We start from the raw sequence: 15101 nt of genomic DNA, 5'->3' as shown, positions 1-15101 counted from the left end.
CTTTCTGAGGAAGCAGCCCAGGCAGGCATCCCTTGCAGGAAGGGGCTGGGCACAGGTGAAGCCCCTGCACACCCATGTTGACTCACCCATGTGGCCATGGCCATCCTCCCTGACCTAGTTCCCACAGCAGCAATCAAATCCAATCCTCTCCCCTTGGCCTACAAGGCCTGGTCATCTGATCCCTGGCCACTGGCTGCCTGCCAGGTGTTGCTGTTGGGCTTTGGCACCTGCAGACCCTCATTCTGGAATGCTCCTCACCAGGACTTCTCAGCTGGCACAAAGGTGCCTGCTTGGGGACCCAACCTCAGAGGCCTGGTCCTACCCCACATTCCTACTGTTCCTACTTCCCCACACCTCCAAGTCTGCTTGCAGCCACCTCTGCTGGGATCACCACAGAAGTCCAGCCCCAAGTTGTGAGAGACTCAATCTTGCAGCTCAGGTGCTACAGGATCCACGGACAGCCACACTAGGTACCGGCACTCACCAGTGACCAAGACTGGAGCCAAAATCTCCATATGACAAGAACCATGTGTGTGTGTGCTGGGGGTTGGGGTGGGGTCAGAATCCTTGAAAAAAAGGTGGCAGAGTGAAACCCAAGGACCGAGTAGGGTGAACACCCACCTGCAGGTGGACGTAGTCATAATCCTCCATCCAGCCCCCCTCGCTGTTCTCGTACTGCCCGTCTGGAGAGTCCTGGGAGGTAAACTTTGGGGGTGAGGGCAGGGGCCGTGACTGGATGCTGCTGGCCTTGTCAGTGGGATTGGGATGCAGGGGGCCGCCCCCCTCAGGTCCTGGGGCGGTGGCCTTGGTCCGTCTGAAGAGCAGTGAGGCATTGCCATGCAAGAAGGAGGCCAGCTGCTTGGCATCCTCAGGTACAGCCCGGGAGCAGGCCACCAGGCGGTCCAGATCTTCAAGAGTAAACCCTGGGCCTCCCCGGCCACTGTCAAGCACCGGACCATGTGCCACCAAAGTCTGGTACACATCCTCCATTTTCTGCAGCTGCCGACTAAGCTTGGCATGCAAGGTGCGGTCAGAAGTGTGGGCAGCGTTGCTCACGGCACTGCGAGCAAACTCCAGTAGCTCAAGGACAGCCCCCTGGACAGCAGCCACTGCAGCCCGTAAGTCCTGCACTGGTGGCTCCGGAGGCTCAGGGGTGCTACGCCAGCCTCCAGCCCCACCAGCACTGCCCACCAGGTCCAGAAGGTGGGCCACGGTGGCACTCACGCCCTGCTGCAACCGTGCCAAGGACTCCACTGCGAACTCTAGCTCCAGGGGCTCCCGGCCTGGCACCGCCACCTCCAAGGAGGACGCTGACTGGCTGCTGCGCGTGCTGCCTGTGCTGGAGGCCGACAGGCGCTTGCCGTCAGCTGGAGCCTCTCGCTCAGCGGGCGGGGGCACAGAATACACGCCATCGTCAACCACGCTGCTATCGGCCACCTCGGGAGGAAGCGCCCGGTCACGAGGCACATCGTAGAGCGTGCCGGGACCAGGCCTCCTCAGGCCAGGGGGCACGTCATAGAGGTCAGGCGCGGGGGGTGGTACATCATACACATCCTCAGCTGGCGGGGAGTCCGGGGGAGGTGCAGCAAGGATTAGCGGGTGGCGAGCTGGGTCAAAGGGCTTGGCCTTGGCAAAGGCAGGGGGCACATCATAGGTCTCCTCGCGCATCAGTGGACCATCAGGCACATCCTTGCTCACCGAGGGAGGAATGTCATACACCTGGGGGACCAAGAGATGGTCAAGGCGGTCTTCCCATCCTCCCACCCCAGCCACACCCAGCCCAGCTCACGCCTGTCAGCCGGAAGAGCTACGGCTGAGGAGTCTACTCTGAAGCCACATGACTCCACTGCTCTGCGCCCATCTGCTCACCCCCTGCGGTACCCCCTCCTGGGTTTGTTGTAAGGATCAGGTGTACTCGTTGAAGTAACTGTGCAACTGTGGACACTCAGGGTAAGTTAGTCTCACGCTGCCACTGCCATCCCTATCACCTCCGCCACAGCCACCTCTTTCATCACCACCTCCACCTTCACCACCACCAGGGAACCTTCTGCTCGGTGGCAGGTACTTGGTTGAGCTTCATATGGGTTATACTGGGCTTGGCCCAGGACAGTCCTATGTAATTATCAGTCCCATTTTCACTCTCAAAAGTGCCCTGGTTCAGATGACAAATTCTATGGTTATCTTACTGGTATTTCTCAAGAACCTTTTGAGAAGGTCCAACAATGGACCATTTTCCAGATGACAAAGCTGAGGCTCAGAAGCTCAGTTCCACATCCGTTCTAGATCAAGTGAGGGGCTAAGCTAGGGTCCGCAGACGTGGGTCCCCATCCCAGGTAGTGCATGGGCTCACACCCGCACAGCCCCGCCAGGCCTGAGGTCCCAGCATTCAGACTGCTCACCGCATGGTGATTTGATGGTAGCAGGCCCTTCTCCACACTGGGGGGCACATCATATACATCCAGCACTGGGTCTCGGCCATTAGGACCCTTGACAGCCATGGGGGGTGTGTCATATACCTGGTGGTAGGAAAAAAGGTACAATGATACAAGTGCCAGGGCCACCTGGGTTTAATGGGAAGACTAGAAACCCTGTGGGCCCACCACCCCAGGACACCGGACTGTGCATGCCTAGCTGGGGCTGAGAAAATCCAATTCCTCAAGGAAGGTGCCAGGCAGCAGCACAGGCTTGCCATCTCTGACCTCTCCCATCCTTGATCCCCGACACCTACCTCCTGGCCATACTGGCTGGGAAGCATACCCCGAACAGGGGGTACGTCGTAGATGTCCTGGGGTCCTGGGGCCAGCAGGTGGCGCGGGATATCATACTCATCCTGCTCCAGCTGGGAGGCCTCGTATACGTATCCCTGCCCAACTCGGGTGGGCACCACCACCTGAGGACAAAGAGCCGACTTCACCACTGGTCCCCGCAGCCAGCTTTCACAATCCACCCACAAGTCCTTGCGGAGACCCCTGCCAGGCAGGTTTGGGGCACTGGTTCTCATCCTCTGACCTTTCTGCAGTGGAATGCAGAACTTGGGGTATGATAACTAGGCCCCTCATTTTGTTTAGACCCCTCTGGTTCTCTTGCAGCTGGACAGCCAGAAGGTTTCAGAGAGGTTACATGTAAGGTGGGTGGGAGGCCACAGGCAGGGTGAAGGGCTCAGGCCCTGGCTTCAGAGTGCACTGCCAGAGGGACAAGGGGCCACCCTGGACTGGGACCCCAGCCCTGCAGGAGAAGAGACCTTACACAAGGCCTTCCAAGTCCTTCCGACACCTCCCAGCCTGCTTAGCAAGGGAACTCGCCGACCAAACGACCTGGCAGTTGCAGGTGCAGGTAACCAGGCTGGGCCCAGGGGAGTGGCCTGAAGGAGATGTCCAACAGTCAGGGCCCAGGGTCTCCCAGGAGCTGGAGGCCTGGCAGAGCAGCACGTCCTTTTCCCTCGTCCCCTACAACACATCTTGGGGAGACTCCTGACAGCAACCTCAGGGCCAGTTCTTGGGCAGATGGACAGGGCTGATTTGGGAGGTCAGGTATTTGGGGGGAATCACAACTAGAACAAGACCCCCTCCCTTGCCCCGACACCGACAGAGTGACCCTACCCATCTGAAAGGGTAAGGCCTCAGTAGGAGCTGCTGGCCGGAGGAGGCCAAACCTTCCCTCCCCAACTCTGACCCTGCCCCCAGGTCTGTGCCAGTCAGCCCAGCAGCAGAGCCCTGCACTGGGTAATGGGGTGCTGGGGTGGAGGGGCAGGGGCCTGCGGGTCGACTTGGGACACTTGCAGTGCTGTCCAGAGCCACACTGCCCTCACAACGTACCCACCCTGGAAGGGGCAGGGGTGTGCCTGGCAGCCTCCTTCCCTGCTGATTCTCCAACCAGGCTCAGGCCGTCTCCCCCGCGGGGCTCCCTGTTTAGCTCTCTCCACAGAAGGATCTTTTGTTCCCTAATCAAAGGGGACGTCTGGGACAGGGTTGACTCAGGCCCTCCCCCTCAGGCTCAATGCCCCTAGAGCCCTGCCCAGGCCCCCCAGCAGGCATGTGCCAACCCCCCCGCCCCTCCCACCCAAGCACAGGCACCAGAGTCCTGGCCTGGCAGAGTCTCCTGGGCAGCACAGCGGAGCTGGGCGGGAATACTCAGCCAGCCGGGCTTCTGGGCTGCCTCTGGCAGGAGAGTTGGGCAGGCTGTTGCTGGGTCCACCAAGGGGTGTGTGCAGTCCAGTGCACAGAGTGTGTGCACAGTTGCTGGTCCACCATGGGGTGTTCCCCCCAGTCCCAGTGTCTGGGGGTGGAGCTGTGGCTGCCTCTCTAGACTCATCTCCCTCCTCCAGTCCCAGACTTGAGTCTCCTCCAGAGCTATTTTTAGTAGCTGGAACCTGCCAACAACGGGGCAGGCAGAGTAGGCGGGAGGGACGTGGCAGGTTGGCCAGGCCTGGAGGCAAGGCTTCTCCAGGCCCCACAGCCTCCTGGGAAAAGCAAGCCCTCTGGGCTGCAGGTGAAGCGCCTTTGGTGCCTGGAAGAGTGGTAAGTACCTCCCTGCCCTGGCAGGCCCCATGAGTGCCCCTCTGCCCTCATGCAGATGAGGGCTGGGAGCACAGACCAAAGGGCTCTGGTGGCCAGACCCCAGATTCAGGGCTAAGGGTGGCCTGCCACTTCTGCTGCCAAGCTGAGTGACTGCTGCAGCCATACAGGCCAGCAAGTGTTTCTTATGTTGTTGCAGGTTTTTTTTTTTTTTGTTTTTTTTTTTTTTCTTTTCCCTGTTAGAAAAATAGAGGAAGCCAGCAGCCAGCAGGGAAAAGCTCATTAGGGAAATGAAATCCCCAAAGAACTGCTGATCCTCGCTAATCACAGGCCACCCAGCTCTGCACCTGAGGCCCCATTAGCAGGACATGAAGACCTCTGGGGGGCAAGGGACACGGCTGGAGCCTGGGAGGAAGAGATGGAGATACAGGCACCACCTCAAGATCCACATGCTCCCTGTGCATCACATAGACTTCCTCCCACACTGCAGAGCAAACAGCATGCAGCACGGGACACACGCATGCACACAGAGGCCAGGCAGGGCAGGAGCCTGCTGTCCTCCCAACCCTCCCCTCCCTCACAATCAGTTGTCTACGGGATAAGTAAACGAACTCAAAAACATGCCAGCTGGTCAGGGAATGAAACTTCCAGAGCAGCCCTGACCTGGATGGACCAGGGTGGGACATCAAGTGGCAGGTGGTAGGAACAGGGACAAGAAGATCCCCTCCCACTTCCCTCATTGTGCATTCTGCCCCATGCACTGACCACCTCTGGCAGCTTGGCTGCTGGTCTCCCCTTTCTGAGAAATGGACAATGGCCACTCCCTGATGCATCCGCCCTGCCCCATGTCTAGGAGTCTCATTTTCCTCCTCTGGGAATGGAGCACTACAGGGTCAGGCACTGTCACCTACCCTTCCTGCAGACTAGGACACACCTGTGGGCCAGGTCTTACAGCACTGCAGCACAATCCCCTCCCCTCCCCAGCTCTAGGCACCTGTGGCCCGAGGGCTCAGTATGCCTGAGAGGAGACAAAGCTCCGCAGGTGAGGAGGGCAAAATCCAGGTAGGTACAATGTCCCCCATGTCTGGCACCGCTGACCCAAAGGAGCTCCCTCAGAGTGGTCTCCCACAGATGTATTCCCCTTGGGGGCCCCGCCTACATGTGCAGAGCCCCTGCCCTCAGCTTCCCGGGGCCCTGGGGTGGCCCCGACCTCCCTTTCCCAGCCATGCACCAGACGGACATTTCTCCAAGGGTCTGATCCCTTCTGGCCCAGCCTTGTTACTTGCCCTCTTGGCTTCCTGGGTGCCAGGGCCCTTCCTCCTCAGACCAGCTGACCATGACCCTGAAACCAAGAATCTGTTTTCCCCAACCCAAGGAGGAAGCTCTAAGGCTTAAAAAGGCAGGACTGAAATGAGGACACAGATGGACACATGAAGATGTTTATCGCCATACTGTCTATAATAAAAATGCAAGCAATCAGAACACCTAGGACCCACCTCTAGGGAAAGCAGCAACAAGGGAAAAATCTTAACAACTAATAAAATGCTTTTGATATCTAGTGTTGGATTTACAACTTCAAAATGCAAAAGAATATGTACGAATCTGTGAAAGACAAATAGGGAATATGCTAGACAAAATATGCCAAAATTTCCCAGTGATTACCTCTTGATTGGGGAACTTCATCTCTAGACTTTCTCATAAATTATACATTTTCCACAGCAAACAAGCATCATTTTCGTGATCAAAAAATAAAAGCAGATGTAATGAAGGCTGCCCAGGTCAGGAGTGATGAGGCTTCTTTTTTTTTTTTTGGCGGTGCTGGGGATCGAACCCAGGGCCTTGTGCTTGCAAGGCAAGCACTTTACCGACTGAGCTATCTCCCCAGCCCACTGAACTATCTCCCCAGCCCACTGAGCTATCTCCCCAGCCCGTGATGAGGCTTCTTGGAGAAGGCAACTGGGTCCAAGGCACAGGACTCCCTTCCTGGACCACCAGCCAGGTCAGTGTGCCTGGGACACAAGTCTGGGCAGAGAGGGGGTCAGCCAAGTGAAGCCCTGCAACAGTGTCAGAGCTGCTGCTTCCTAGCCCACAGGGCCTCTGCTGCCTGTCACAGTCTCAGCTGTGTCAGCACATGCTTTACTACAAAAAGGAGGGAAGGAGAGAAGCGAGGTCTGCTTGGGGGGGTGTGCAGTACGGACCAGGCGTGCATTTGTACATGATATGGGGTGTGCACACATGTGCACAAGATGAGTCATGGTGTATCATGAGGCTCACTGGCCAGACACTGCTCCCTGTCCCTCCCAGAGTGAGCTTGGGAACAGTCCCACTTTGGGCTATACCAGTCTAGCATGGCAGGCTTCTGGTTGCCTACCTGCCTCTGGCCAGATGGCTGAAGGAGCAGGTAGGTCAAGAAGAGGAAGCCAGGGACCCAGGGCCCTGGTAGTTAGGTTTGAGGGCCAGTATCCATAGAATCCCATCCTCTGTCTGTCCATAACCCATCAGGTTTCCTGGTGCCAGACCACTCTACGGGGAGGAGTGGGACAACACTACCTGAAGGCTCGTGACCCGGCTACTACCAACGAGGTCATCCCCTCAGCCCTGGGCAGTTCTGAGGACAGAAGCTCAGTGCCACAGCTGTGTTCACTTGGTTATCGTCTCTCCAGATACAGGTAGCTCTGAACTAGACATGGTCAAGACACGAAGCAGGGTTGGGATCAAGGAAGCTGACCTGGCTGAGCCTGGGCTGCTTCTAAGGACCACTATGCCCATCACCAGGTGGTTGTTCCCACCCTGGGCCTCCAGGGTATGTGCCTGACTGTTAGGGTGCTTCCCTGTTAGTGTGGTCTGGGCATCTGGGTCCTCCTGGTTGAATGTAATGGAGGAAACCAGGCGAGTTGGCCAAGGGAACTCTACCCTCCAAGTCTGGAAGATACCCCCTCTATTCCTGGGTCCAGGAGACTCTTATTCCCTAACTCCTGAAGGGGCTCTGGCACAGGAAGACACAGGTTAAGTGAAAGTGAGAAAAAGTTGCTCCTGACTCAGCCAGAGGCAGCCAGGGGCTCTAGGCCTCCACTTTAGATCTATCTCCTTCACAGGCAGATGGACTTGTGGGAGACATGAGGGCACGCAGGCAGGGAAAGATGAGGGTGCCAAGCACACAGCCAGGAGCCGAGAGTCATGGCCCACTGTGGAGCTGGAGTATCTGGCTCTCATTTAGGGGCTGACACACAAATCCCGAAGACTCACAGGAGCCCCTGAGCACAGTTGCATCTCTCTCCCTCATCAGGGTCTAGAAGGCCACTGGGACCAGAGATTGCTGAGGGTCCTCCAGGAGCCCTCCAGCCCTCCTCCCTTAGGAGAGCCCCTACCAGCAAGATGTGCAGCACATGGCCAGCTCTCGTGCAGCCAGGGGAGCACAGGTCAACAAGGTCAGAAGCACATAATAATCTCTAGGAAGGATCACCAGAGAGGGAGCAGCCTCCTTTGCCCTTTCCTTCTTTTCCTACTGGCCAGAAAGTGGAGGTAATGACTGGAGTCAAGCAGCACCACATCAGTTCCCACCTGCTTGCCTCCAGATGTGGTTTATGGAAGAAGAAAATAACTGTCCCTGTTGTTCAAGGTACGCTCTCCCAACAAACACGATGTCCTCCGTTCTCCCCTTCAAGTGCCACCCCAAACCTCACACCCTCTCTTTCTGGGTTCCCTGCCCCAGTTCCTGGCCCACTATGCTCTGATATGGACCAGAGGAGGTCCCTGATGCTCTTGCTTCACCTGCCAAGCCCTACCTGCCCACCTGGAATGCAGGACACTCCAGGCCTGTTACAGGAGACTTCCTAAGGCTAACGTCCTCTCACTTGAAAGGGCCTGTTGAAGATCTCCTCATCCTCCAAGGTCAGCTTACTGCCTCCCTGTTCATGCCCATATGCACCAGATGAATGAATATATTCCCCAAAACCTCCCCCTTGACCTCAGACCAAATTCAGAACCACTGCTGTAGTGCAGGAACATGAGGTGGCTGGGCCCTCCTGTACCCAGGAACCAGGGCCTGTGCACTAAAACCTCACTGTGCTGCAAGCTGTGCCAGGATGGCCTTACCTTTGCAGGTGGCTTCGTCCCATCCCAGCTGCGGGTATCCATGGATGGGGGAACCTGGTAGATGTCATGCCCTATGCCAGCAGAAGGTGGCACCTGGTAAATGTCCTGGGCAGGACTTCCAGGTCCTGGGGGCACCTGGTAAAGGTCTGTAGCGGGGCTGGAAAACGGGTGATGGGGTGTCTGCTTAGAGGATGTGGACGCCTGCTTGGCTGGGGGTGACTGGAACTGTGGGCTGGGCCCAGGGGATTGGTAGAGGCCTTGCTGAGTCTTGCTGGGTGTGGGTACCAGGTAGACGCTGTCGGGCTGGGGCTGGTATGCAGCAGGGAGCATGGGGGTGTACTGGGAAGCTGGGGGTGCCGCGGCATGGAGGCCCTGTGAGAGGCCAGGCTGGGGCTGGGCTGGGGTGGTAGGTGGGCCAGGGCCAGGCCCTGCCGGCTTCTTGTCGTACATGCCCACCAGGATCTTGAGGCGGTTCCCAGGCACGATGCCCTGACGCCCATGCAGCGAGCAGAGCCACCAACCATCCAGGCCCTGTGTGTCCCGCTCCAGCACTGTCATGATGTCACCCTTGCGGAAGGAGAGCTCATCCGGGGACTCAGCCACGTTGTCATAAAGGGCTTTGGCCAGCACGTTCTGGGAAGAGAGGACATAGGTGGACATGAAGGTAGAAAGATGGGTACAGGGATTCCTCCAGCTCCCATTCCTCTGGGATTAGGGAGGCAACTGGCTTTGGTTCTGTAAAACAACAACAGCTGGATCTAAAAATATTCTGGGGCCTTTCCCCCCACTGTCCCCACCTGTCCCCCAGCAAAAAGGTTTAGCTGACCCCAACATGTCTTTCCACTGAACTGGAGGGCCCCCAAAGCCAAGTACAGCAACCAACATCAACACCTGAGATGGCATTGAAGATGCTCCTGAAAGCCACTTCTGCACCAACGCCAGCCTCACCACACCAGGTAGGGCAGCCGTGATGATAATCATGGTACAGGGTTATGAGACAGAAGGATTATCCCAGGAGACACAAGAATCACAGCTTCTCCAGGTTAAAAGCACTGAAGAAATGAGATAAAATTTCCATCTCATAAAAAAAAAAAAAAAAAAAAAATCAGCAACCAAAAAACCAGTAATTAATGCAGAAACTTCAAACACCTTCCCTTAAGACTGAGAAGAAAATACGATGCTCTCTGTGCTCTAGTCCCAGAGCCCAGAGTCCTGCTGCCCTGGTCAGTTCAATTCACCAAGAGGAAAAAAATGATAGGGGGTGGGGGGAGGTGTGCACACATCACACAGGGACAACATGGTCACCATCTGCACACTGTGTGATCATCCACGTAAGAGCCCACAATCCAGAACAGATACTGCTGAGAAAAGCCATAGCAAAGACGACGTAAGAACTATCGACCCAGTCAGGCGTGGTGGCACATGCCTATAATCCCAGTGACTTGAGAAGCTGAGGCAGGAGGATGGCAAGTTTGAGGCCAGCCTCAGCAACTCAGGCCCTCAGCAATTTAGTGAGACTCTATCTCAAAATAAAAAAATAAAAAAGGGCGGGGGATGTGGCTCAGTGGTAGAAGGCTGCTGGGTTCAATCACCAGTACCAAAACAAAAACAACTAAGGCTAGAAGTTATTCAGGAACTAATTAAGCAACACTGCCCAAGACTGCAGAGGGAAAAAACGTTTAAGTTCTATCAAAGCACTCGATACAAAACTTAAAGTGAAGGGAAACATCTATCAAGTTCACAAATGACTAACACTGTAAAAAGTTCACTTGCCCAAGTTTTCTTAGGACAGTGATCCACCTTATCCTCGGTTTTGCTTTCTGTAGTTTCACTTAGTTATCCTGGGCAATTGCAGTCCAAAAACTGAATGATTCCAGAAATAATCAATCCGTAAGTGCACAGTTCTGAGGAGCATGAAGAAATCTCACACCATCCTGCTTGGGACACAAATCACTCCTTTGCCCAGGGTACCTGTGCTGCCTGTGTGACTCGCTCTTGGTCACTTAGCAGCTGTCTTGGTTATCAGACTCACTCTCATGGTACGGAGGACTTAGGTTCCAGTAACCCTTATTTTACTTAACAATGGCTCCAAAGTGCAAAAATACCCATGCTGGCAATTTGGACATGTCAAAGAAAAATGCTTCCTTTATGTGAAAAGATGGAAGTACAATAAGATATTTTGAGAAACAGAGAAAACACATTCATGTAATTTTTATTTTTATAATTGTTCTGTTATTATGTTAATGTCTTACTTGCCTAATTTATGTGAAACTTTATTAGAGATATTGTATGTATAGGAAAAAACATAGTATACAGAGGGTTCAGTGCTACCTGAAGTTCCCAGTATCTACTAGAGGATGTTCCCAGGATAAGGGGGGAAGAAAGCAAATTACACTATGATTATAATAAAAATGCAAATAGGGTTTTTCTTATTTGTTTATGGTGGTACTGGGTATTGAACCCAGGGCTTCCCACATCCTAGGCAAGTGCTCTACTACTGAGTCCCAGCCCTCTTATTTTATTTTGAGACAGGGTCTTGCTAACTTGCCATCCTTCCACCTCAGCCTCCCAAGCAGCTGGGATTACAGGAATGTATCATCATGCCTGAATTTGTGTTTTAAGAAATTTGACCAAAGGGGGAAAAAATTCTCCTAGAATGAAACAGAGGAATACAGGTCCATGAATAAGGTCAATTCTGAAAATGAAGGGTACATGGGCACCCCCTTTCCAATGTGCGCAACTCCAAGTGGGCTTGGGAGCAGGCACAGGGATCACAAAGCAATGGGGCAAAGGCATCACAGGTGACAGCAGGAAACTCAATCACTGTGTGAATGCTCAACATGGACACTACCACACGTTACAGATAAAGTCCATTAAAAACCTAACTGTAGCTGGGGGTTGTGGTGCATGCTTATATTCCCAGCAAGTTGGGAAGACTGGCAACTTTGTTAGACCCTGTCTAAATAAATACGGAATGGGAATGTAGATCATTGGTAAAGTGCCTCTGGGTTCAATCCTTGATATTGGGGGAAAAAAAAAAAAAAAAAAGTGAGAGAGAGAGAAGACCTAACTGTGAAAGGTCTGACTCTATAGTGAATAAAAGAGATTAATCATGAATTTGAAGGAGTTTTCTACATTTGACAAGGAAAAGACAAGCATCACCCACAGAAAACACCACAAACATGAAGAGTTCCCCAAGGGGAAACTGAATGGTCAAGGACTGCTGAAGGATGCTTAGAATTCCAGCAAGTAGAGAGGTACAAATTAGGTCCTATCTGCAATCTAACTATGTGGTCCACCAGGTGTCCTACTATTTGGAGAAGTGTCCCTACAGGGATGGTGCTGGAAGGAGCTCATCCACTCCACCAACCTCAGGAATACCCAGTAGCCAGGTGCTTGCCCATCACTGCACAGGGCCACCTGGTTGATATTTCTTGGCTTAGGAAACAGAAGGCTGATGGTCCAGAGCCCTTCCTCTAAATACTATGAACGTCTAGAACAACATTCTATATATTTCAAAGACAAGTAACCCAGGGACAGATCCCAGAATATTACATTAGCTAACGTGGGTACTTATGAGAGAAGGAGAGGAATGAGACAAGCATGAGGGACAAACAGTGAAAATAAAACAAAGAAGGCTCCTTGCATGGACGAGAGTGCCAAGGAAGAGCAGCAACACCCTGCTGTAGTGACGCTCTCTCGTTGATTCGCACAACCACCCCACAAGTGGGCCCTGCTAGGGTCCTGTTACAGCTGGCAGAACCTCCTGGCGCAGGGACGCAGGCCTAGCAGCCTGTGTGAGGCTTGGACAGGCCATGTGGCTAGAGGCAGGAGGACCACGTGCAGGCAAACAGGGAGCAGGCAGGCACTGGAGACACAAGAGTCTGGCAGGCAGGCCCTGCAGTCTTCCACCACTACTCATGTGGTCCTCCTGCCACACCTTCCTCACCCAGCTACCAGGCTCAGGCTAGACCCAGAGACAGCACAGAGAGCAGGAGGGCAGCAAGTGTCTGGACAAGATGAAGCTGGGGTTTCTATGGCCTCCTCAGACACCAGAGAACTGTGTGCTCAGCAGGAGCCCCAGGCCTCACACAAGGGGAAGCTGGGTCCCAGAGAAGGTCCTAGGATGTCAGCCCCCTGACAGGTGGCAGAGAGACCCCACCAGGGAGGGCTGAGCACTGAGGGAGGCCAGATGGTTCCCTCTGGGCTCTGGTGGCCCTCCCTGCAGTCTGGCCTCCACTCTGGTCTAAAGATGCACAGCCAGGTCTCAACTTGACATGGAAATGCGACCAGGCTCTGGCCACTCACTTGCTGTGTCTCCTTCCCCATTGTCCTGTGGACTCCACCTCCAAGCAATCAAAGATGAGCTGGAGTTCCAGGTGGCAGGAAGGGCCACAGGCCTGGGGGTCAGGAAGTAGCAGTGGGGTTCCTGGCCCTACAGCAGAGCAGTAAGTCTGGGGAAAGGAGGGTACCCTCCTCCCTCCTTATCAGCAACTGAGACCTGTCTGAGCTCCAACTGCCTGGTCTCCTGGTCCACCATACTCAGCAGAAGGAAGAGGATCACCATGAGGAAGAGGACAACAGCACCCGGGGGAGAGGCCCTGGCAGGCAGTGGGTGCTTCAGGCCCCAGCAACAGACCTTCCTGGCCACACCACTCTCTTGCCCCAGTAGCTCAGAATTCATTTCTCCAAGGCAGCTTCAAAGCCTCCAACCTAAGACAGGGCCAAAGGTGAGGGAATCAGGAGGCAAGAGGAGCGAGGTCCAAGGGAGAAGCCAGACCCTGCAGGCAGCCCAGGGAGGACAGAGTCCAGGCCATTCACCTCAGCACCACCAAGGCAGAGCCCTGGAAATGCTCAAGTTAGGGAAACCCTACTCATGCCCCAATTACAAGGGAACTGAAAATGCATTAGAGGGTCAGAATACCACTGGTAATGTTTAAGACAATGGGGGAATACTTTCTCTTACTGTTTTGCAGAATTTTTTGATTTTTATTTAGTAAGTAGTTCTTACCTTGGGGTTGAAAAGATATACATATCCTGAAAAGAAAACAGAGGATCACCTCCTAAGCTCCGAGGCAGGATGGGACAAAGGCAGCTGTAACAGACCAAAGAAAGCCCCAGCAGGAGCAGCAGGGGAAAGACCTACCCTCCAGCCCACCAGGGCTCCTTGCCCCCATCCCCAGGCTGCCAGTAAGAAGCAAATTTCCCAAATATGGTCTACAGCCTGCCTCCAGGAATCACATCCCGTCAGGAGGCGGGACACTTGGGACACCCTCCCCCAGTGACCCCAGAACATAGAGCCGCCTGGCCAGGTCCCCCAGCCCCTGCCCTGGTGACCACAGGAAGTGCCAGCAGGGTGAGTCACAGGAAAATTCCCCTCCAGTCAAGGCAGGGGGTGGGGGGTGCAGGCAGAGGGGACTGCCCGTCGGAGGTCCCTCACCTCTCAGGAGGGCAGCCCAGGGAAGTCTGACAGAGAGGTTCCACCAGGCAGGCTGGGAAGGAGCAAAGACAGGGAGGACCGAGGGCAAGGTTCAGTGAGGGACAAGGGAGGGAGAGAACTGGCATGGCCCAGGTGAGCTCCTGGTGCCTCTGGCCTCCCAGGGCCGCCAGTATCCACTTCTCAGCAGGAGCTCACTGCTCAGGCCAAGTGCATTGCAGCTGGGGAGTGTTGGGCAGCCAGAGCCAGGCTGGGAAGCACCTCGTGGGCTGCGAATGTGGCACAGAGTGCCTGGCACCAGGAGCTCCTTCACCTGCATCAGCTGGTGTGCTCCAACCCAGAGTTCCCCGTTCGGCTTCTCCACAGCCTTGCTTGGGTCGTGGGCACTACTGATTCTCAACCTACCAACTGCTCCAACTGGCCAAGCACCTGCCCTTTTGGCCTCTGGCCTCCCCAACTGCTCTTAGAGGCCATACTGCTCCTTCCTTCACTCTAAAATCACTGAGAGGGGTTAAGCCCCAGACCTAGACCCATCTTTCCCTCCCACTGTTGTGTGACCTTAGGAATGTCCCTTTGCCCCAGATCCTCCTCTCTCTGCTAAGATGACAACCTAGCTTCACTGGATTGTTCTTTTTTGGTGGTGCTAGAGATAGAACCCAGGGCCTCATTCGGGCTAGGCAGCACTGTAAGCACTGAGCTACATCTACCCCAGTATCGTTCTTTTGCTTAACGAAAGATTCACCTGGCTCCTGCTCTTGCCCAAGCTCCCAGCGCCTGTGCAGCTCAACGAGCCCCTGTCAGCACAGGGCTTACACTAAAATGGGACAGAAAGACATCAAATCGTAATTCGCCATGGCTGAGGAGTAACTCAGTGGTAGACTGCTTGCCAGGCACACCCGAGGCCTAGGTTCTCACACCAGTACACCAGAGAGAGAGACAGACAGAGATGACCTTCCTGAAGAAGAGACGTTACTAGTGACTCACACCACAGAAAAGCATGAAGGCAGAGGACAAGCATGAGGCAAGGTGCTGATGCAGGGGTGAGGGTGGAAGGA

At 54.7% G+C, this 15101-nt stretch overlaps 1 protein-coding gene across 5 annotated transcripts in view; it reads right to left on the bottom strand.

Moving 5' to 3' along the window:
* Window positions 1–15101, bottom strand: part of Bcar1 (BCAR1 scaffold protein, Cas family member) — a 37742-nt gene that overhangs the window by 4040 nt on the left and 18601 nt on the right. For 4 of the 5 annotated variants that reach the window (XM_047529301.1, XM_047529300.1, XM_047529298.1 and 1 more), the window contains 4 exons: window positions 8610–9242; window positions 2729–2890; window positions 2400–2516; window positions 622–1719 (listed from right to left, as the gene is read on the bottom strand). In XM_047529301.1, coding sequence (XP_047385257.1) covers window positions 622–1719; window positions 2400–2516; window positions 2729–2890; window positions 8610–9242 — 2010 coding nt within the window. Of the gene's footprint in view, window positions 1–621; window positions 1720–2399; window positions 2517–2728; window positions 2891–8609; window positions 9243–9500; window positions 9606–15101 lie in introns of those variants that run through there. The other variant, XM_047529299.1, reaches the window with a different exon arrangement.

Source organism: Sciurus carolinensis, chromosome 16, assembly GCF_902686445.1.
Source record: "Sciurus carolinensis chromosome 16, mSciCar1.2, whole genome shotgun sequence".
Taxonomy (NCBI): domain Eukaryota; kingdom Metazoa; phylum Chordata; class Mammalia; order Rodentia; family Sciuridae; genus Sciurus; species Sciurus carolinensis.
This window is presented reverse-complemented; position numbering and strand designations above follow the sequence as displayed.